Here is a 21140-nt window from a genome sequence, read left to right on the forward strand (position 1 = left end):
GCAATCGGGCTCTTCAGAGCCAGGTTTAGGGATTATTCAATGAGAAACCATTCGTTTCAGTTGAAGTTGTCATGTCAACTGGGTATGAGTGGCGAGCTGCCCTCGACTTGGTTTGCTCATGACGATGGTCTTGACTGGTTCCTATAGGTATACTATGCCTTGACGCTACTAGTGAAGCCTTTCAGTGCACACAGTCAAGATGGCCAGATCGTACAGTCAAAGTAGTCATACTCTCCATAAATATGTATATAATCACTTCAGAACCCCATAGCTTCGAGCTTCTTACCCGCCGCACTAACGTTCCTCACTACATTCTTCTGCCAGTTCCGTCTATCCCACAGATCTAGTGCGAACTGATCTGTCTGGTCCCTGCTATCATCCACGTCGACATCCCCCTCGGCATCATCGACAGCGTCCTTGGGCAGCTGAATACCCTGGGGCCAGCGGAAGAGGTTATCCTTGTCCCAGAGCTCCTTGACTCGGCGCAGCTCCTGCCTGTTCTCGCCAAAGTAGGCCCTCTCGTAGCCGCCCTTCGTGAGGTCCCGGTCGGGGAAGCTGAAAAAGGCGGCGGCTTTACCGAGGCTGTAGGGGCGGAATTTCTTCTTGAGCTTGCTCATGAAGCCGCGCATATTGAGCTCCATCCACTTGTCCTTCCAAAGGACCTCGATGTAGGTGTGGTAGAGGGCTTCGCGCCAGTAGAACGCAGAGTCGGTGGGCTTGGGCTTGGAGGCGGCGGAGCTCCTCGACGTCGTGAAACCGCTGACCTGGCAAGGCGACACGCCCATCGGCACCAATCTCAAGAGCAAGGTCCTGGAGCCGCTCGTGTACAGCAAGCTGCCGAATGACCTGAAGAGGCCGCTACTGGTGTCTATCATTACGGATGGCATGCCTGATAAGGAGCCGAGGAACACGCTTGTGGATGTGATTGCTGAGTGTGGCAATAAGCTCGAAGCGGGTAACCTTCCTCGGGAGAGTACGTTTGCCAAAGCTTGCTTTTTGTCATATCATAATCTCTTACTGATGTTTGTTGTCCAGGTGTCAAGTTCATGATCGGTCAGGTCGGTTCCGCCACTGCAGCGACAAAGTTTCTCCAAGAAGTCAAGACGGAGTCTAGGATCCAAGAGGTTTTGTTTGTGGCCTCTGGTAAGCGATGAATCACCCAATGCGTCTCTTCGGGAATGACCCTACTAATGTTGTCTCTTTAGAACGGCTAGACAGTTCTTCAAACCTCGAGAATGATTGGAAAATGGATGAATGGGTAAGTGTCAATGTGTTCCATTGTTGGCCAATCTCTATGATTCCGGCGCTAACTGTAACTTACACAGCTCATCGAGACGCTGTATGCGCCTATCATGAAGAGCGAGGGTAAGAAGAAGCAGTAGAGAACCCTCCTGCTTTGACAACGCAATACTTGGATGGCTTGGATGGAAGTTAAGACATGGATGATGACTAGGATGGTGGAAAACGGTACCCTCGACAATAAATACGCACCAAACAGAATCTTTTATAAGATACTGATTGAGAGCCAGTCCTGGTCATTGTCGTAGTTTCGGGCGAATGGTTGAACGTCTTGTGATATTCCTGGCTGGTGGAAGGTTCGGCTGATCAGAGCCTTCAGCGTGTTTTTCCCTGGGTGTCCAGATGATACAGAGTTGTGCATACTTTGTATCAATCTTGTCCGGAACGGCTCCTAGTGCGGAGTCCAAATCTGATCCCGCCATCGCAATCGTTGATCTTTGTTGATAGGACTTCTGATAACATGATAGGTAATACCCCCAAGCTGAAGGCAGTTGGTATGGCTTGCAAGTCTAATATGCAAGGTATTAGTTGATGGATTGATAATAAACGTCGGCGTCTATCATCTAGGACTGCCCAAGGATCACGTCGTCTTCCTAGGTGATTGGGTATGATATAGAAGAATAATCGTCGGCTCTTATATTCGTCGATATCAACAATAGCATACGTAATAGTGTCGATAGCCCTAGGTATTGTTATGTTAACCTTTCCGAGGGCTCTTGGTTACCTATATAGCAATACGTGGCAAGCGTAGTTCCTTAGCATAGGCGTCGCTAATCGTAGCGTACGTGAGACACCCGTTGTGGACTAAGGCATAGGTATAATGAGTGTTGTTGATTCCCAAGTTGACGAAGAAAGGCTCACATCCATGCTCTTTCTGCTACTCGAAGTTTTCCGTCATACTGATCTGGCCGTTCGTCGCGATTATTCATGCATATGCGCAGCCAAGGGTGCCCATGCGTATGACCCGCCTCCCCCGCCGTATTCGCCGTATTCGAGACTTCCGTTCCGCGTATAGCAGAGACCCGCCCGGCCCGAATTTTCGGAATACATACGAATATTCAAGCTTTGAGATCGGCGCTTAACACCTCGGGAGGCGGCGCAGTTTGCCTTGGTCTTGCGTTCTTGTCAGGCTTGGACCACCGGCCTTTGCGCATCTGGGGCCCTGCTAGGCGAGATCTTCCTGTGGTTCCCGCGGGGTGGATCTTCCGCCGGGACATCAGGTTACAGGGTAATCTCTCGGCAAGATGAGAAATTCAAGGTTCCGTAGATGCTCATAAGAAGCTGTTTCCGTCTTACATTCCTCCTTGGTCTAGTTCAGCATCTGGTTCAGCTTCTGGCGTCATCTTTCACAAGCAGCGCTGAATAGTTCCTCAAGATGCGTCTCACTTCTGCCTTGACTGGCATTCTTTGCGCCGCGAGCATTGCGTACGCCGCGCCGGCGGACGAACATGAAGACCAAGCCCGTTTCGGCAGACATACCGATAGCAATGACTTCAGTACCCAAAACTCCAAGATCGCGGACCGGGAAGCTGACGTTCCGCCTCCTCCCGCGCCGGAGCCAATCACCATCACCGAGCTCCCTCTACCCCCTGTCACCGCGGACGAGGGTGTTGGAGGTTGTACTCTGGAGATTAACCCCCGCGGCACCGGGTGTATCGGGAAATCTCCCGCTCTCCAGAACGGAGATTTCTTGCCGGGCGATCTCCACGTTGTAGCGACGGTGAACTTCACCGGCGCCCCTGCCTCGCCCGACCCGGCGAGCGTATACAGCGGACCTCAACTGATCATTGTCAAGATCGACAATAGCACGTTCCCGAACGGTGATGCGTGGAAGTGTATTACTTGCGGCGTATCCGTGGAGGACCAAGCTGTACTTGTTGCGCCGCTCGACTATCCCCAAATCTTCAAGGACGGCAAACGTCTGCTTGCTGGACCGCAAATCATCGAGTGTTCGGCTGAACTTGTCAGCGAAGCCTGCACTCCGGACCAAGTCCACGTCTACCCAATTCGATGGAACACGGCCGTGAACGGGTCAGGAATCGGCGGTACCATCCGCGAGTTGCGCATCCATCCTGGCAACGAGCATCTCGGCTTCAACTCTTTCACCGTCACGTCCGGTAAGGTCAGCCAGTTCGCGTACATAGGAAGACTGGCTTTCAACAAGGCACCGACAACTGGCGAGCCACTTGTGCCCCGTTATGATTTGGCCAATGTCAATCTGTTATTCAGCACAAACGATAAGCAGCCGGTCGAGATTGACCCAGAGGACAGCTCTCTGCTCCGGATCAACTATGATGCCATCACTGTTGGAGAGCTTCGCGGGTTCAGCGGTACCGGCAAAGAAGTCACATACATTGGGTACCCCGCTGAGTCGTCCAACATTGATGTCTTTGCTGCAGACCTTATCACTGGAAAGGTCCGTCGCTTGACTGCCCACCCAGAGTATACGGATCCCGTCGACGTGTCTCCAGATGACCAATGGACCGTGGCTATGGACACCCGTGGTAGTGGACGCCAGATGTTCATGGCGGGTCTACGCGGCATTCCTCCATTGACAGACTTGGTCTCCGCGAGCGCGGCCTCATCGACGAGAAACAATCAGGGGCGTCGATTCTTCCAGCCATGGCTCATCGATGGTCATGGTGATCGGGGTTCGTACTTTGGGCAACAACTCAATACCGAGGGGAGTGGTATCCCCGGAAGCGGCGCCATCAATGACCCCGAGTGGAACGGCCGCGCCGATCCGAAATGGTCCAATGATGGCACCCGTATCGTGTACTATCAGGCCCTGACCGTGTTTCCTGAGTGTGGAGGGGAGAATCCTCTGCCCTGCTATCCTTCCACGGCACCCGGAGGTCGTACCGAGCGCATGATGCTAGCTCATCTAACAAGCAGGCAGCCTCTAGCACCGCCGTCTGTCGAACCTCTGGGTGATACCATTCCCTGGGCAACTCCGTATGTGCCTGGAACCCACGCACCGGAGAGGCCATTCCCGACAAATGGAAACTTCACCCTCAAAGGCAAGGTCAGCGGCTGGGCAAACGTAACCATCACCCCGAACAGTGGAGGTGGTCTACCGGGAACAGTAGCCGTCGAGTACCACAACTACTCTGATGACGGCGTAAACGTGCTAGTAGGATCCGAGAAGGTCACTTCAGTGAACCCGAGTCCGACGGTGGAGGAGGTTGACTGGTACTCGGACCTTATCCAGACGGGACCGAACAATGGAACCAAGAAGACCAGCCCTGACGGTTTCCGGTTGACCATTGATATCCTGACGAACGTATTCCAAGCCAACGGTACGCTGACGACCACGATCGACGGCAAGGAGTGGTTCCAGCCTGCAAACAGGACTTGAGACCAGCAGCTGGGTCCGTGAATCCGAGAATCTTGGGAGGGGGCTTGGCGCAGCAGACGAGAACAAAAGTTCCTACTTAGTTTCAAAGTTCAATGAGAAACCACTTACCTCATCTGCAAGTGTGACAGTGACAGCAAGATCCTCCAAACTTTGGCGATGCAGATGCGAGGCGTATGTGTGGTGAGCCCGGTCCCCTAAGACAAGCACGGCCGACGCATTCGGTCTCCTGCGTCAAGCGTACAGTAATGATAGTAGATTTTCATCGTAAGATGCCATCGGAGCTCACTTGTGCTTTGAGTCCGAATACCAAAGCTTTGCCCCTCATCAGCTTCGACAGCTGCCATACCAGAATCCCGTGTTGAGATGAAACATCTTCAGACTGACGATGCCTTGAGCTGGACGGGCGCATGCCACGGGTAGCGTTTGGAAATGAGTAGCCAGCCACTCGGCAGCAGGGGCGATTCGATTTCACTAAATCATGTGTTGATCTGATCGTTTGACAGATGTCGCTGATGAATTCCAGATGTTGTAGCATGTTTCGGATCGGAGTTTTGGTGTAAGTTGGGCGCAGGGAAGTTTACATCAAGGTGAGCGCGGTGTGACAGGTACACGTACCTAGGTACCTTAAGGTACTAGGTAAGTAGACAAGGTTTAATCTAATCGATATCGTACTTATCTTATCTGTCACGTTACCGCGAGACCCATCACGTGAAGCGAGCTTTCCGGGTGCCCCTCGATGTGTCGAGGGAAGGAAGGATCGAACTTGTTCAGGGACAAATAATGGAAGGAAAGCGGCGGCCAAGCAGTCGCGCACCTCGCGCAGGAACGGTAGCAATTCAAAACTCTGTCGACGACAACCACACACGAGACACACGAGATTATATGCATCGGAATAAACAGAATTGCTACCATGAGCTCAATATCAATTGGACGATAATTCCCCACCTTCATCATCGCTCGAGTCCAGTCTACCTTGTAATCCAAGGGAAGCTGGTCGACCATCCTTTGTGCTTTCCGACTTGACAGCGCCGCCATTCTTTCTTTTTGCAACAAAGCCGTCTTGTTTTGCGCGAGGGATAATGGCAAAGAAGAAGGGCAAGCAGACTACGGTAGAAGATGTCGGCGACGGCGTGTCTAGTGAGAGCGCATCGCAATCCTCTTCCAATGGCTCATCCAAGAACTCAGGCTCCAGGCGATCGGCTAACGGAGCGCCCGATACTGCTCCTGCGCTCATAATATGTCGCAACAAGTCTGTTTTCCCTCTTGCAATCTTCCTCGGTTTTGCATTTGCGACAGAGAACATGAGCGACCAGCGCAGTGTGCGCTGCGCTACCTTGATTGACGATACTCTACTATGGATCACAGCTCGCTGACATATTGCGCGACAGGCATTGGCGCTTCATTTCATCCTTCCACGGTCCATGGCTGCAGATGCCCATTGAGATCCTCGAGACCATTGCGAACATCAACTACAATACTCCGGTACCCCGTCCCATCGACCCCGCCGTCTTCTTCGATCTTCTCAAGATTCGCCGATTAGTTGATGAAGCAACCAACTTGGCTGTCCGCGCTGCTAGCGACATCGCAACACCAACCTTGACGAATGTACATGGTGGGCTTAATGGACACATGTCGTCGTTAGGCTTTGGCGTGGGAAATGGTCACGGTACAAAACTGAGCAAAGAGCGGAAATTTCGCATGAGAGAGCAGGCAAGCCAGAAGCTCGCCCGCGCATATCGTCTGGATGAAATCGCTTGCAGTGTCGCTACCATGCAAGGTGCTTCGACTCTCGAGGAGATTGGCTCCCTAGTGTTGCAACGCAGCAGAGATGATCCCGATGCGAAATACGTTCACTTCTTCCACGAGAAGATACCCTCGCGACAGCTGGCCGAGTGTACTAGTCTAGCGCCTTTGGACAACATCATATCAGCGCATCCGACCGAAGCCGAGGCTCTACGAACTAGAGCGACTGTTCGGATCTTCAAGGATGACTACCTAGGGGCGGCTTCGGACTTGAGCCTTGCGCTGCAAGTGCACCGCTATCACCAGCCACCACATGGAGCACCACTTTCCCGAGAAGTCGAGTTGACAACAGGATCCAGAAGAAGTCCCGATGTCATCCTCACCGAAGACCAGCAACCTAGTAGCTTGGAAACACAGCTGCTGTTCCAAAGAGCTGGAGCGTACTTGACTATTGCTTGCCAGCATGTAGCCGCTAGTCTGCCTGATGCTCCTGCGAACGGAGAGACTGGTCGGGCGAGTGGAGCGAACGGAGCTACCAACTCAGACAAAGCTGATGGGCAGAATCCCGGAACCACGGCGGCGGACAAGGAGGCAGCGCACATTCGGCTGGAGAAACGGAAAGTGGTGAAGACATACGCTAAGAAAGCACTCCGGGACTACATGGCCTATCTGTCAAACTTCCACTACACGCCGGATCAACCGCTGAAGGTCGCCCGGGATTTTACTGAAAAAGTAAACCTCGCGGCGCAAGGCTACCGCCATCCTCGTGTTCCGGACTCGGGCAGCATCCCTTCCTACAAGGCTTTTGCCTTGTCCGAGCTATTTGCTGCCGTTCCACCTGCAGACATTCCGCCGTACCCTTCCCAGGACTTGGTCCGCTCATCAGGGCCCGTACAGCCGAATAACTATGAGACTATTACCTATCATCCACTACTGACCGAGGCCCTCCATTCTCTGCTGCTCTGCCATTGCTTGGTGCAGACCTCTACCAAGGAGCTTCTACGCCACGCACACATGGTCGCCCGTCTCGCTCGACTTGCTGACGGCTACCCGCTGTTCCAGGCTAGTCGGTCCCCAGCGAGGGCAGACTGGATTGAGGTGTTGCGTCGGGCAGAGAATTGGATCCACATGAGTGCTTCTTGGGAACTTTTGTGTGCTCCAGCGCCGCTCCCAGTCCTTGATGGACCAGTTGGCGTGCAGCAAGACAGTTCCCATTCATCTCATAAAGCCGCTGCCCTCGCAGCCGCTGCCATAACGAGGGACGCCAGCACGTTGCCAGATATTGGCGAGACTGAGGAACAGCGGAAGGAGAGAGTTCGGCAACAGGCTATCATGGACGCGCTTGATGACGATAGAGTTGTCGACGAAGTTACCCTTCGTGCAGCCATCACCGCTCGTCAGAAGCGCTCAGAGGAGGATCACGAGTACCTCATGAGCTTGAAGAATAGCTCGAATGGAAGGTCCGAGACTAATGAACTCTCTCCTGCGCTACGTCGTTGGAGTGTTGACGATGGACGGGAGTATCCTATACTCACTGAGCGTGCAGCAGCCATTGCAAAATGGATCATCGAGGCGCCGCCGGTCAGCCTCGGGACTGCGAAACGCAAGAAGAAGACCGCCTCGAAGAAGGGCAAGGAGGCGCTCAATGAAGAGGCTGGTGTCAATGGCTTGGCCAACCTAGCGATCAATGAGACCAGTCGGACGATTGATACTGCCGCTTAGGATCATGGTTTCTTGCATGATGGACGACTTGGATGGCATGGGACCAAGCGACTTAGGGTATATTCACTGTATCCCATATCAATAGCAAGTTGTCCTCAGCGACATTCAGCATCAAAGTGCGATCAATTATCATGGTTTACTCCAATATGTCGAATGACCCAATGTGTTCGCGTATTGCCCGGGAGGTACAGTCAGGGGCCATGTGGGCATACATGGTTCTTGGGTCCGTCTTGCATCGTTGCTATCATTGACATTACCAGTTATCTTCAATATCTTTCTCTCAGCATGTTACATTATCATCGGCTTCCCTTTTCAACATAATCTAAAACTCAGATGTTGGGGAGGCTGATATTGAAGTCAGAGTCTCGGTAGGATATGACCATACAGTGACACCAGCTTTAGGCATTCATGCAGATCAAATCGCGGATACCTTCTCAAGGCTGAGGTATGCTGGGGCTTTCCACTCAATGCAGAAGATACAGAGCTCCAAGCGAAGCCATCAAGACGGCAATTCCCTACATATTAGACACGCATAGCTTATGTGCTTCAACTTTTGCTCCTCCACCACGAAGTACGACTCGCAGAAAGGCATCCAGACGTACTGGAATGTAGCGCGTCTTCGAACCCAGAGGTATCGAACGTATCCTTTTTTGTTTGTCTACTTTATGTATAGGTAGGCTTGGAGGCTTAAGTGAGGTGATTATATTGTCTGGAAAGTTGTCGGGTCCATCCTGAGTCGGGACGTACTTTCAAAGGGAGAGACTCGTCGTCGTTTGGATTTTTGCATGAGAATTCGGGATAGGGGGTCCGTTGACGAATGACCGAGGGGGCTTCGTAGAAGCGTCTAGTAACATTGACCTGCTCAAGTTTAGTAGGACGATTTGAAAGATGGTAGGAAAGGAGATCGTTCCAAGCAGAAAGGAGACAAGAACCAGTTGCGCCGAGGAGTAACTCAAATGCTGAGAAGAACGGCGCGAGTCCAGCTCTCTCAAACTGGTCACACGAACATTCGCAAAGCCATAGTAGCTCAGCTTCTTCCTAATAGGTTGACTACGTGAAAAGAAGAAGCCTTGGTCGAGCCAACCACACCCTCCCTCCCGTCATGCGACCAGAGTTGGTGTGCAATCGGTGCCGAAGTCCGAGAACGATGCTGGGGTCCGGCCTACGAGGTAGGTTTCCGGAGGCACGTAGGGTCAGTAAGGTAGCCTTGGGTTTAGACCGCCGTCCCGTCCTCTCGGTAAGCTAATGGAATCACATAACACGACGATCGAGAGTCATTCTCAGCTACTCCTGGCCAAACACTTCCTGCTCTCGGCATCCTATCATACCCTTCATCTCCGCATCCGTCTGGTACGAACGGCAACCATGCCACAGACACGCAGCATGCGTCAGCTTCACTAGTCTCTTTTGTGAGAAATGTGTAGGAATATAGGACCAGATCTCGGACTCATCGACGAAAAGAGGCTTCACTGACACATCCCTCTCGTCAAGTTGTCACCTCCTTCTCGACAAACTACCTATTCGTACATATCCTAGTCCAGCCTAGACTAGACAGCCCCCCGGCCTCCCCAGCAGTCCTCTCAGGTGGTACCCGCAGCACCCTGGCGAGAACGGCCGCCCGCGGCAACGCCTTCGGTGTTTAGCGTGGGCGTGCGCGCATCGAACGCGCCAACAAGATCCTTTCTCACAGCTGTCGTGGACTTTGAGATCCTTGTGGAGGAGCAAGAGGCGGCGGCGCGGCGTCGTCGCTGCCCCCCTTCCCATCCCATCTGGAGCCGTCTGGGGAATGTTTATTTCTTCCATCAATCATGTTCGCGGGGAGAGCGGGTCCCCCGTCCCCTTAGGCCTCGTTTGACGGGTTGGAATAGATCATGGCTTACTCTTAGCTGAAATATCCCATAGTGTGGTTTGGGGACTCCGGATTTTCCAGTGGTTCGATTTTTATTTCTCTACTTTTTCGTCCTTTTGACTCCGGATTGCGGCACGGTGTTTTCTGGGGTCCGGGGGAGATGAAGCGGAGAGAGACCTGGAGTCACGATGGCAGTTGGTGCTAGTGCCAAGATGGGGATGGGTTGATTTCTTGAACAATTTCCTGGAGAGTTCGAATCTGTGCCGATGGGATAGAGGGTTTTTTCCCCCCAACTTTCAAGAGATGTCATGGGTGCTCACTGTTACGCAGCACAGGTGATCTTGGCCTTGCATTACTCGCCACGTTTCTTGGGTCCCAGGCTCTTGGGATTGAGCTAGCGGCAGGTTGCCGTTGGCGTAACTGGACCGAAAGTCTGAGTTCATGAGAAACTGTCATCAGCAGCCAGTAGAGCAGAATATGGCCGAGGGAGTTGAGATGCTCGGCTCAACATTGGTGTTTTCTTGGCGGCGCCGGGTGGCTTGCAGTGCCAACGCGGGAATCGCGGAATGGCCAGGCTTGGCTGTCTGATGGTCTCTTGGATAATCGCCGAAGGAGGGCAGGATTCTATAAGTGTGTGCTGCCATTCTTCTTGGCTTGCGCTGGCTGAAGCTTGTGTTGTCTCCTTCTGAGCCTCTTAACTTTCACCTCTGCTTTGGTATCTTGAGATGCCTTAAATGGCACTGACTAATCTCAGGGATAGAGTTCTGGTCACTCATATGGCGAGTCAAGGAAACAGTGAAATGGCGCCGGAGCAGCCCTCATGTCATTTACGCTGGAGATTAAGCGGAACGACTCCGGCGTCTCATGCGCGGAAGACTGCAAGCCTGGGCCAATTTTCTTTTTTGCCTCCTGCGCATGTAGGGAACGGCTGCAGAAAGAACTGGGTCACTCTCTCAAGATAAACTTGACCCAGGGCCGGGATGTTGTGACAACAGGCTTTAGCGTAACAGAACACATTGCCCTTCACATGCGAACCTCTCATAGGCAGAATTTCAGGAGGAAGCTCGAACGCGCTTGACATGGGGGCGGTAATTTGCGGCGCGGTCGCCCGCGCGCGCAAGATTCAAGAGCCGACCGGATTCAGTTCAGCATTGCATGCGCCAGTTGAGTTGTCTCATCGGTGGGATCTCGTTATGGACGGTAGTTCTCAATATGAGATATACACTACCGAGAAGAAGTGTTGAAAACAACTGACCGACACAGTCTGAGAGAGAAACACTGAGCCGGCCCCACGGATAGGCGTGTCCAGATACGGGACTCGGCAATCCGACGACGGACGTTGACGGCCATGTGCAGCGCCAAGGGCCATCATCGACAACGAAGCCCACTTGCCTACGCAGTAGACATTTGAAGCGAGAAGCGCACGCGTCAAGGACGTGCGATAAGGCGGGCTTGGCTGTCAGTCAGTCGCATAAGTCACTCTCCTCCTTCTCGAACTCGAAAGTAGCTCCGCCTGCAAACTGCACAAACAAGTCTCACGGCCCACGGGGGGAAACGGGGAACGTGTGGATTCGTTCGAGTCGAGTCGAGGAGAAGGGAAAACAAGCGTTTGCCCAGACCAGCCTCCACGCGGTGGTTGAAATTGTGTCCTTAGGAACTGAGGGAGGGCGTATCCGTACGTGAAGCCGATTCCCCAGGCGAAATTACCATTGGTGGAATTTTCAAAGTTGGGGGTTTCTCCGCAGGTTCAGACGCCCCCCCTTCTCCATGGGCTAGCCGGCTGGCTAGCTTTCTCCTTTGGCCCTTTCGCGGAGACAAGAGTCGAGCAAGGATTGTTGAAAAGGTTGGGGGTCTCTGGGGAAGAGAGGCGGACACGGCGGGCCACACGCGGCGCGGCGCCAAGAGATTCGTTCTGTCGCCGCATTCCTTGGGTTGTCTTGTCTTTGGACGACATAGTTGATGAGAGAGGGAATTGACACAGAGAGAGGCTTTGAAAAGCAACGGAAGAGAGTGTTTGGAGATATCACATTTGACAGTGTCTTCGGCCCTTTACCTGGCGGTTATGACAGACTCAAAGCAAGGGAACTTAACCTACATGTACCTGCGGATAGTCATATGCAACAAGACAGAAACCCGGCTCTAAACTAGGTATCTCTCAGTATTCGGTGTGCAGAAAACCAAACCCATCCAACCATGCCATCCAAACTCCCCCATCTCATTCTCCACTCCCCCAGAACCAGCGCTAGGCCTGGGGGCCCTCGACAATTATGGGGAAAGATGCCGGGTGCCAGCCCGAATGCCTCCTCCTTTCTCGGTTGGTTGCTCTTTCTTTCTCGCCATCTGATTCGAGTGTAGCGGCAGCCAGCCGTCTTCGTTCGAAGCCCAGCATCTTTTGGGCGGATAGTCAGGCCGGGGAATGAGGGGGACCGGGGGTGTGAGATGAGGGGATTTGGGGGAAAGGATTGGGGGAAATCTAAACTCTTGCGGGGATCCCTATCTGAACGGCTTAGGTTACTTTTGTGAGAGAAAGAGACCGGGTATAGCGTGGTATGGTGTGCGCCTTTGAGATAAAGGTTTTAAAGACAACCTCCCATCTCCCCTTCTTCCTGAATCGAACGACTCCCTCTCTCTCTTCCCTCCTTGGCTCTTCACCTCTCTGCCGGAGTTGCTTCAATCAGTTTCTCTTCTCTAGGTCGATAGCACCCTCCTCTTACCACACAGGGCGTCGTTATCTTTCTCTAGCAACTTCACCAACAACAGAGTCCGCCAAGATGGGTCTTCCGTCCGGCAAAAGAGTGTACAACTGGTACATCTCCCTGATGGCGGCCATGTGTATGGTCCTCTACGGGTACGATGCTTCCGTCTTCAACTCCCTCCAGGGCTCAAAGAACTGGCTCGCCTGGGTCGACGTCGACCTCAAGAAGGACACCCAGCTCATCGGCCTCGTCAACACCGCCTACACCATTGGCGCCATCGTTGCCGGTTTCTTCATCGGTGGTCCCACTGTAAGCACACCTTCTCTTGTCATCGAATGTAGTATCAGCTCGAGCCAGGACTAACACAATCTCTCAACACAGGCCGATTATCTCGGACGTCGCTGGGGCATGGCCATCGGCTGCTTCGTCACCATCATCGCGACCCTCATGCAGACCTTCACCCCCCACCACAAGCTCGGCGTCTTCATCGCCGGCCGTGTCGTGATCGGTATCGGCCAGGGTATGGCTCTCACCGCCGGCCCCGTCTACATCGGCGAGGTCGCCCCCTCTGAGATTCGTGGCCACATCATGGCCTGCTGGCAAATGTTCTACTCTGTCGGCTCCTTCATCGCCTACTGGATCAACGTATGTTCTTCTCACATCTCCTACAAATAAGCAAACCCCCCTAACACATCTTACAGTACGCCTGCTCCAAGCGCCGCGAACAGCTCGGCGAATGGGACTGGAAGATGGTCGTCATCTTCCAGATGCTCGTCCCCATCCTCATCATCATCGCCCTCCCCTTCCAACCCGAGTCCCCGCGCTGGCACATCCAAAAGAACGGCAACGTCGAGGCCGCCCGCGCCGCCCTCATGCGCATCCGCGACACCGAGGAAGAGGTCGAGCAGGAGCTCCTCCAGATCCGCGAAGCCATCGAGTACGAAAAGGAGGCCATCAGCAGTTCCTACACCGCCCTCTTCAAGGACCCCTCCATCCGCAAGCGCCTCTACCTCGCCTTCGCTCTCAACGTCGGACAGCAGCTCACCGGCCAGGGTACCCTCAACTCCTACTCCACTTCGATCTACAAGAAGGTCTGGCCGTCTACCGATACGATCAACCTCATCAACGCGCTCAACGCCACCATGGGTATCTTCTTCACGCTCAACGCCATGTGGACGGCTGATCGCTTCGGTCGTCGGTGGTTGTTCCTCGTCGGTGCGGCTGGTATGGCCGTGTGCATGCTCATCGTCCCCATTGTCGGCATGAAGACTCCCACCGCAGCAGACGGAACAAAGAGCGAGCCCGTCGGTATCTCCATTGTGTTCTTGCTATTCCTCTGTAAGTTCCTCTTTCAACACCCCCCTCCTCAAGTACACTTAACTAACACATCACAGTCATCTTCTTCTACAAGCCGACATGGGGCGCAACAACATGGATGTGGACCGCCGAAATCTTCTCTGTCAACGTCCGCGCTCAGGCCGTCGGCATGTGCTCCCAGATGCAAAACGTCGCAAACACAATCTTCCAGCAATTCTTCCCCACCTTCCTCGCCAACGAGGGCCTCAACTGCCTCTTCTTCTTCATGGCCATGAACATCGTCCTCGGCATCTTTGTCTACTTCCTCATCCCCGAGACCAAGCAGATCCCGCTCGAGGAGATGGACCAGCTGTTCGGCGGCGCCAACCACACCGAGAAGGGCGCGCAGATGTTGGGCGTCGGACCCGAGGAGGGACACCATGGTCACTCTGCGCTCGATAACAAGGACGGTGCTGAGATTCAGCAGTCTGAGAGGAAGGAGGCTGTTTAAGAGGTGAGAATATGTCGGTAATTGGAGATAGAAACAGGAGTAATGAGTAATGCGGATTGATGTATTATTATCAGAGAACTGAGGATCGGCCTGAAAGAGGCCCAGGTCCCGTCGCATTATACCCCAGATTGCGGAATTGAAGTTGTCATGATGAAACAATCTTTGGCTTGACGCAATGTAAAGTGACTTCGTTGAGAACTTCTCAATCCAGGTTGGAATGAGACTCTAGTGCAAACGAACAATGTCCCCTCTCGACCTCTGTCTTCATGAATCCCAAAGCATCACAAGTACATACACCGAGCTTGGAATTACTATTTGAACGCTCTCGTCAACGTTTCCGTATCCCATCCTGCTAACATTGGTCGTCATCAGCACACTGTTGACTCTAAGCTGAGATGATATCGCTGCGCGAGTGGGCTATAGCACCCTTCCCGACCTGTTTCCACTCTCTCCTCAACCGAAAAGTCCTACTAAATGTCAACCCAGCTTACTACACCAAGTGTGTTCTCATTCGTATACATACTTATATAAATACCCTCTCCAACGGCACCGTACCTGATTCTCTCAACGTCTTTCGTCATCAACCCACTGCCGAACTGAATTTGGAATGACACCGCTGCGTGACCAGACTGCAGTACCCTCTCTGGTTTGTATCCACTCTCTGCTGGATGCAAAAAAATCCTATTAAACGTCCAAACCACCTTCACTACTCCAAACGTGCCCGCGTTAGTATAACCTCGTCAGTACGCTCATATCTGAGCACGAATATGAGTAGGAGTAACGGCTTATAGTAGTGAAGAGTACTTTTCATTTCACACTTTCTTATTCTGAATAGTGCTTGCATCCGTTGAGTTTCGACGATACACTCGTGTTCGTGCTCTAATAAGGATGGTAGTGTCAGGGTGTAATAATAAACGGTAACTTGCTTAACTTTCCTGTCCCGGATAGCTCTCACGTTCACAGACTCTCGTGAGCACGCTTGTGTCTCAGCACGAATAGGAACAGTAACATCGGTACTATTAATGAAGGGCTCCTTAACGCTTAGTTCAATATGAGATGGAAGTGAACTGACATAGCTGCACTGTACCGGGTGAAGGCTAACGGACGTATAAATCGTAAAGTAAGTGGGAATGGATTCACCAGCAAGACCTTTGAGTTATACAACCGCTTCAAGCTCTTAGTCAATCTCTAGAAGTTTCAGAATTCCCCTGTATTGAGTCTCACTAGGCGGTAAGATTACATTGTCTATCAAAGACATCATCTACCAAAGACTGCTTACCATGATCAGTCTTTTTTTTTTTTACGTCTTCCGTGACGTCTCCCCCATGTACTTGTCCTGTATTCCGTATCTTTCATGTCCATACCGGACGAACTGTGGTATCTCATAACATCCGCCAATGCAACGATTCAAGAGAAGGAATAGATGATGGTTTATATCCTTAGCTTCTTCATCCCTAGCTCTCTCAATCCCCCTCCGTCTGTAATGCTAGATCTGCACATTTGTTCCTTACAAGTACTTTCACCATTGCCGTCTTTCTTCCATTACTATCCCAAAGCCTTTGTGAAATCGGACGTGGACATAAGAAAGCGACCAGAGGAATCAAGGCAGTGCTAAGGCCCAGAAAAAGTGAAGCTAGACAAGAGAGAAAGACAGAGCTTATACCATTGATGGCAGCGAATACTAGCCAAGGTGGCATTCCAACACGGCTTTCATGGACCTCATGCAATTGCGCGTCACAGGGGTACATAAGTTCAGGTAAGTTTGACACAGAACCTTGTTGTAGAGAAGACTCTGATGATGGAGTGCCATCTCTATAATCTAAGCATACAAATGTGCTGCTCCAATCCAGGTATCCATCTCGTTTCCAGAATTCAACGAGTATTGCGCAATGACTTTGTTCATGTGGCTCACATCGGTGGGCCTTGCCCCGGCGGACCAGGCATCATCTGCCCGCCCCCATCGCCGACCCATCTGTATTGCATCATCGGTTGCCCCTGAAGCTGCTGCTGCATCATGCTTTGCATCGACACCTGCTGTTGCCCCATGAGGGCCTGAGGATGGGAATGAGGAGGGTAGGACGGATGTTGGGCATGTTGAGGGTGTTGAGGGTGTTGACCAAGCGGCGGCGAGGGACCATGGGGTATAGGTGAAGACTGTTGGTGCGGGTGGTAGAGTGGTTGTTGTTGTGGTTGATGTTGTTGTTGCTGCTGCTGCTGCGGTTGATGAGGCGATTGCTGCTGATGCTGCTGCTGCATTTGTTGCTGGTGTTGTTGAGGCAGCTGTCCTTGCTCTCTCATCTGCCGACGTACTTGAAGCCAGGAAAACAACTCTGATGACAACCCTTCAAATGTAGTCTTGAGCTGTAGCGCAATGTCCCATCGCTGAGAGTATCTTGCAAGTGTTTCCACAACCTGCTGCAAGCATCGCATGCTTCTGTCCAAACTATCCTCGCCACCAGCCGGGCGATGCGGTAGAGGTGGCGGAGGTGCTGTGCCTGGACGAGTGATAGGCGGAATGATTCTTTGCTCCGATATAAGTAGCTCACGCTTGTCATTGAAGACGACAAAGAACTGTGTTGCCACGAAAAAGACCTTGAGAGCGTCCAGGGAGGAGTAAAATGCCGTGTTGACGGAGCCATGGACGACACTGTGAATGGTGTTCATGTAAGCAATGGCATGTTCGAAAATGAGTTTGCGGGTGTAGTCAGTCAGGTGTGGCTGGCGATCGCTAGGCGCAAGGCAGTGGATGTAACTGTATCTCAGCTCGAGCTCGAAGAACTCGCGGATGCCCGAGGGGAGGTTATCAGGCAGTGACTCGTGCCACTCTCTCATTTCCAGGCACATCTGCCAAATGAAGGAGGCAGCATCTGAAAGTGGCGCTGCGTCTCCCTGGAATAGTGTCTGATACCATTCGGACTGGAGTCGACGAAGCTGGAACAAGACTAAAGCCGAGTCTGCTGATTGAGGGCCAGTGATCGGCCCAGAAGTCAAGCCAGAGTTGCTGGGATACTCGACATTGATGGAATCATCTGTGAATGAGAAGGATCGGGCGCGAACCATACTGATCATCCTATCCTTGGTGTCAGCGAGTTGAATCTGGCATGCCATCTAGGCTCAACGAGCTTACCGGTCAAGTGCATATACGCAGTAAAACATTTTCCTCCGAAGGTCGAGAGCAGCCTTATCGGGAACCTGGAGCTGTGGCGGGTCTTGATGGAATCCCAAGTCAACCACAGCACGACTCGCGAATCCTATCAGATACCAGCTGTCGAAATGGCCAGGGTCGAGCATTGAGTATTGCGTGAAGAGGATGAGCGACTGAATCTGGCTTGGATATCCAGGCATCAGTGCCTTGTCAGCAAAAGGCAAGGCGCGAGCGACAAAGTCTAGACCGCGGCGAGAAAAGTCATCGTTTTTGTCCCTGCTCTGGGCCGCGTATCCAATAGCGAGAACCATGTACAGTAGCCAAAAGTCGGCATCCTTGAGCCTGTCCTTGACTCTTTCGTCTTGCTGATAGACATCGTCCAAGACGGTAAGTAAGTGAGTCTCCGAGAAGGACGGGAACAGTGAGTAGATGTTGGCCATGTAATACTGAACGGTAGCGAAGGCCTCTGCTCTGGTTGGGAAACTGTCCTCCGTCGGATCCGGTACCTCGTCGTTAGTCGCGGCAGCCAGCACCAGGCGGGCGAACGTCATGCCGCTCACGGACGGTTCAAAATCGCGAGTTGTTGCGTTGACGGATCTGGCAAATGTCAGCACGCACTTCAAAGTGCGGGGCCAAGAGATGGACGTACAAGAAGCCAAAGTCAGACACGAGTGCGTTAACGTCCGAGTCCTCCCTCTTACGGGCGGCTTTCCGGTGAATCGCAGCTCGAATATTGGCCAGAGAGTCCTTGCGGTCAGCAGGAGCCGCCGTCGCTTCATCGACATCGTGGAGATTGACCGATGCCTTGCGCGATCTCGCAAATGCCAACCGCTTCTCTAGCTTTTCAACTCTAAGCTCTAGAGCTGCTACATAACTGAGTCGCTGTTAACATCACGCATGCCGAGATCTCATGATGGGCGGACCAACCTTCTCTCCTTGCCTCTGGCGAACTGGTCATTGGCCGAGGAGCACTCATTTTCGCGGCCTGCCTTCTCACAGGCAGTACAGGCTGGAAGCTTGCCATCACACTGGACAAAGTCAAGTACGCATCAGCATAAGCCCGTTAGATCCATCAGGCTGGGCAGCGGGGGAAGGATAGCTACCTTGACTTTTGCAGCTCGACCTGTGGGGCACGATTAGCCTCGCATGAACACAAGCAGTCAGCCGCAACCATGACAACTCACATCGCGAGCAGGCCGATACAGGCCGCGATACCCGCAGCAGGGGGTTATCTGAGAAACTAGATCGCGGCATTGGGTGCGATTGGGGATGCGACGGAGGAACGAGGTGCCGTGCCTCGAGGCCGCGCTATCTTGAAGCTTTGAGATCGATGACGAATCGCAAGGGATCCACGATAGAGGATAGAGCCAGGCGATTGGGTTGATGAAATAGAGGCTTGTAGTTTAGGGGATGTGCAAGTATCTCTGAAAAGACGTGCGATCCGTAAAACGCGTAAAACGGAAGGAACCAAGTACGGATGACGTGGTGACCGTTCCGTCGAAAGTGAAGCGAAGCTCAGGCTGAGATCACGTCAAGTTGACTGTAAAGCTGGATCGTCGTTGACGGGGGCGCTGGAGTGTGTCCGGGATCCGGATGACGCTGCAGGGACTGGTGCACGTAAGAGAACAGATCGTCCTAAGCGCGGTATCGCGTGTAGTAGTTGGCGCGTCGGCTGTCGGGAAGTTGAATGTCGAGCCCTGGGCTAGATGCGAGGGTTCAAAATAGTCGCAGCGATGATGCGTACGATCAAAAGGCGGCTCGAGGTGTGCGGCTGTCGGAAGATCAAAACACGAGAGATGCTGATCTGTGGTTCAGAAGTGCAACAGAACCGAGAGCGCAGCGAAGCCACAAGTATCCGTAGAGAGTCAGTACGGATATTCGTAGAGAGAACAAGGTCCGGGGCAAGTGTCCGAGACGAGACGGTGCGCGAGTCGTTCACGGCTTCCCCCTTGCTGTTGCACTACCGCAGTATCCGTGGACCGTTTGGGTGCCTGTCGATGCTGCGTGCTTGCGTGCTTGCGTCGTGCTTGCGCTGGAGGACGAGGCAAGGGCTGTAAAGCAAGGCAGGCAGGGAAGGCCAAAGACTACGCAAGGCCAGGGCAGACAAGGCAGGACGAGGCCAGGGCAAAGGAAAGGTCGACCTGGACTGGACTGGACGGTTTGGGGGGCTCGTATTGCGCGGGGATCGTTGGTTGTAGCTTGTAACTTTGGTGCTGCCGCCAGGCGCATCCAACGGCGGCGTAATCTGTGGGAGCGAGACTCTGAGACTCCGAGTCTCTGTCTATGCTGGAGATCGGCGGCACAGTCGTTGACACGGCCTTTCCCCTCTCTTGTGCGACTGACGCCGACTGAAGGGTCGACGTTTACCCCGCCTGGGCTCCGTTTCCCTGAACCTGACGAAAGCTGTGGGAGGCGGGCAAGGCGGGCCACGGAATGGGCACTGGAAGTACAGAGTACAAGCCACCCCTGAACCCTGACTGCCCTTCTTTCTTTGCCTTGCCAGATAAAGCCCGTCCCGTTCCCCTTCTCTTTCCCCTGGGCAGCCACTGGCAGCTGTTTGTCGATGGATATTGGGCTGAGAAAGCTTCCAGGGTTCTCTGCAGCTTTATTTCTTGGACGGGGGATGGGCCGTCGTCGGGGCCCCCGATCTTGACGAGGATTGACGACACAACGTGCCAACGATGCAATTTGGAACCGGCAGATGCAGTATTCTGGAACAAAAATAGAAGGCGAACCGCGAATCCGACGATCCGCGAACGAGAGGAGAAGCTCAAGACGGTCAGGGGCCAAGGGGTGACAGCCTGGGGGCCGGCAAACCGAGAGTGCGGCCGCCGTAGGTAGTGATAAGGTTCTGCTTGGACCCGTCTCACATCCAAGACCGTAGACGTCGTCGACTTATTCGCCAGCGCCAGCCAGCCTCGAAGGCTCGACCTTGACCCTGAGCGCCTGTTCATATGTAGGTGAAAGCCTGCTTCGGGTCTTCCAGGCCGAATATTCGTATGTATTCCGATGTATTCCAAGCTGTGATAGGTGACTACAGATGGTAGAGGCGAAGCTAGAGGCGTTTTTTGATGGCACGAGGATCTTGCTGGCCCCACGCTCCTTCCATCACCAGATAGATGAACTGCCGAGCGCATTGCACGGCATTTCCAGAATCAATGTTTTCTTGAAAGCTCAGCTCATCGTTCTTCGGCCGCGCCGTACAACCCTTGTATGTGTTTAATCGATCGAAGCGACGAGGCCAGCCGCACAGGAGAAACAAGATGAGAGCCAAGACGATGCTTACAGCGAGTACCATGCGTTGCGGTCGTGAATTGCGTTTTGGCTTGCCGCGGTCTGCCAAGCACACGAGGTGCGCATCGCCGAATCGGGCATAGCGGGCAATGACACTGGCAACTCGGGACGAAAAAGACGGAGACGTGGATCTTGCGACGCGATAAGGTGATGATTATGAAGGCTCAAGAAGAATAGCTCTGTTTGGCTGCTGGTTCACCATACATATGCCCATCAGTTGAGGCGGG

General features: G+C 53.1%; 5 protein-coding genes across 5 annotated transcripts; 3 read left to right on the forward strand and 2 right to left on the reverse strand.

The window, feature by feature from the left end:
* Positions 1–257: 257 nt before the first annotated feature.
* Positions 258–785, reverse strand: HER10_EVM0008943 (FAD linked oxidase, N-terminal; the record flags this gene model as incomplete). The annotated part of the gene is made up of 1 exon (XM_035478448.1): positions 258–785. One exon carries the CDS (start codon positions 783–785, stop codon positions 258–260), a length of 528 nt encoding a protein of 175 aa, XP_035335201.1.
* Positions 786–2674: 1889 nt separating this feature from the next.
* HER10_EVM0012200 (saponin hydrolase) lies at positions 2675–4657 on the forward strand (the record flags this gene model as incomplete). The annotated part of the gene is made up of 1 exon (XM_035481600.1): positions 2675–4657. The coding sequence occupies one exon, from the start codon at positions 2675–2677 to the stop codon at positions 4655–4657; it is 1983 nt and encodes a 660-aa protein (XP_035335434.1).
* Positions 4658–5448: 791 nt separating this feature from the next.
* On the forward strand, positions 5449–8122 carry HER10_EVM0001877 (uncharacterized protein; the record flags this gene model as incomplete). Its single annotated transcript, XM_035471611.1, has 2 exons — positions 5449–5906; positions 6046–8122. Exons 1-2 carry the CDS (start codon positions 5737–5739, stop codon positions 8120–8122), a joined length of 2247 nt encoding a protein of 748 aa, XP_035334681.1. The 5' UTR covers positions 5449–5736.
* A 4474-nt stretch (positions 8123–12596) lies between these two features.
* Positions 12597–14599, forward strand: HER10_EVM0012189 (uncharacterized protein). Its single transcript, XM_035481589.1, has 4 exons — positions 12597–12976; positions 13049–13312; positions 13369–14005; positions 14062–14599. The coding sequence occupies exons 1-4, from the start codon at positions 12743–12745 to the stop codon at positions 14472–14474; spliced, it is 1548 nt and encodes a 515-aa protein (XP_035335433.1). The 5' UTR covers positions 12597–12742; the 3' UTR covers positions 14475–14599.
* A 1783-nt stretch (positions 14600–16382) lies between these two features.
* HER10_EVM0008476 (fungal specific transcription factor domain-containing protein) lies at positions 16383–20051 on the reverse strand (the record flags this gene model as incomplete). The annotated part of the gene is made up of 6 exons (XM_035477994.1): positions 18804–20051; positions 18723–18742; positions 18547–18647; positions 18269–18493; positions 17602–18216; positions 16383–17544 (listed from the first exon to the last, which is right to left on the reverse strand). The coding sequence occupies exons 1-6, from the start codon at positions 18871–18873 to the stop codon at positions 16383–16385; spliced, it is 2193 nt and encodes a 730-aa protein (XP_035335166.1). The 5' UTR covers positions 18874–20051.
* Positions 20052–21140: the final 1089 nt, after the last annotated feature.

The sequence above is a fragment of the Colletotrichum scovillei genome, assembly GCF_011075155.1.
Source record: "Colletotrichum scovillei strain TJNH1 chromosome Unknown Contig00004, whole genome shotgun sequence".
NCBI classification, from domain to species: Eukaryota; Fungi; Ascomycota; class Sordariomycetes; order Glomerellales; family Glomerellaceae; genus Colletotrichum; species Colletotrichum scovillei.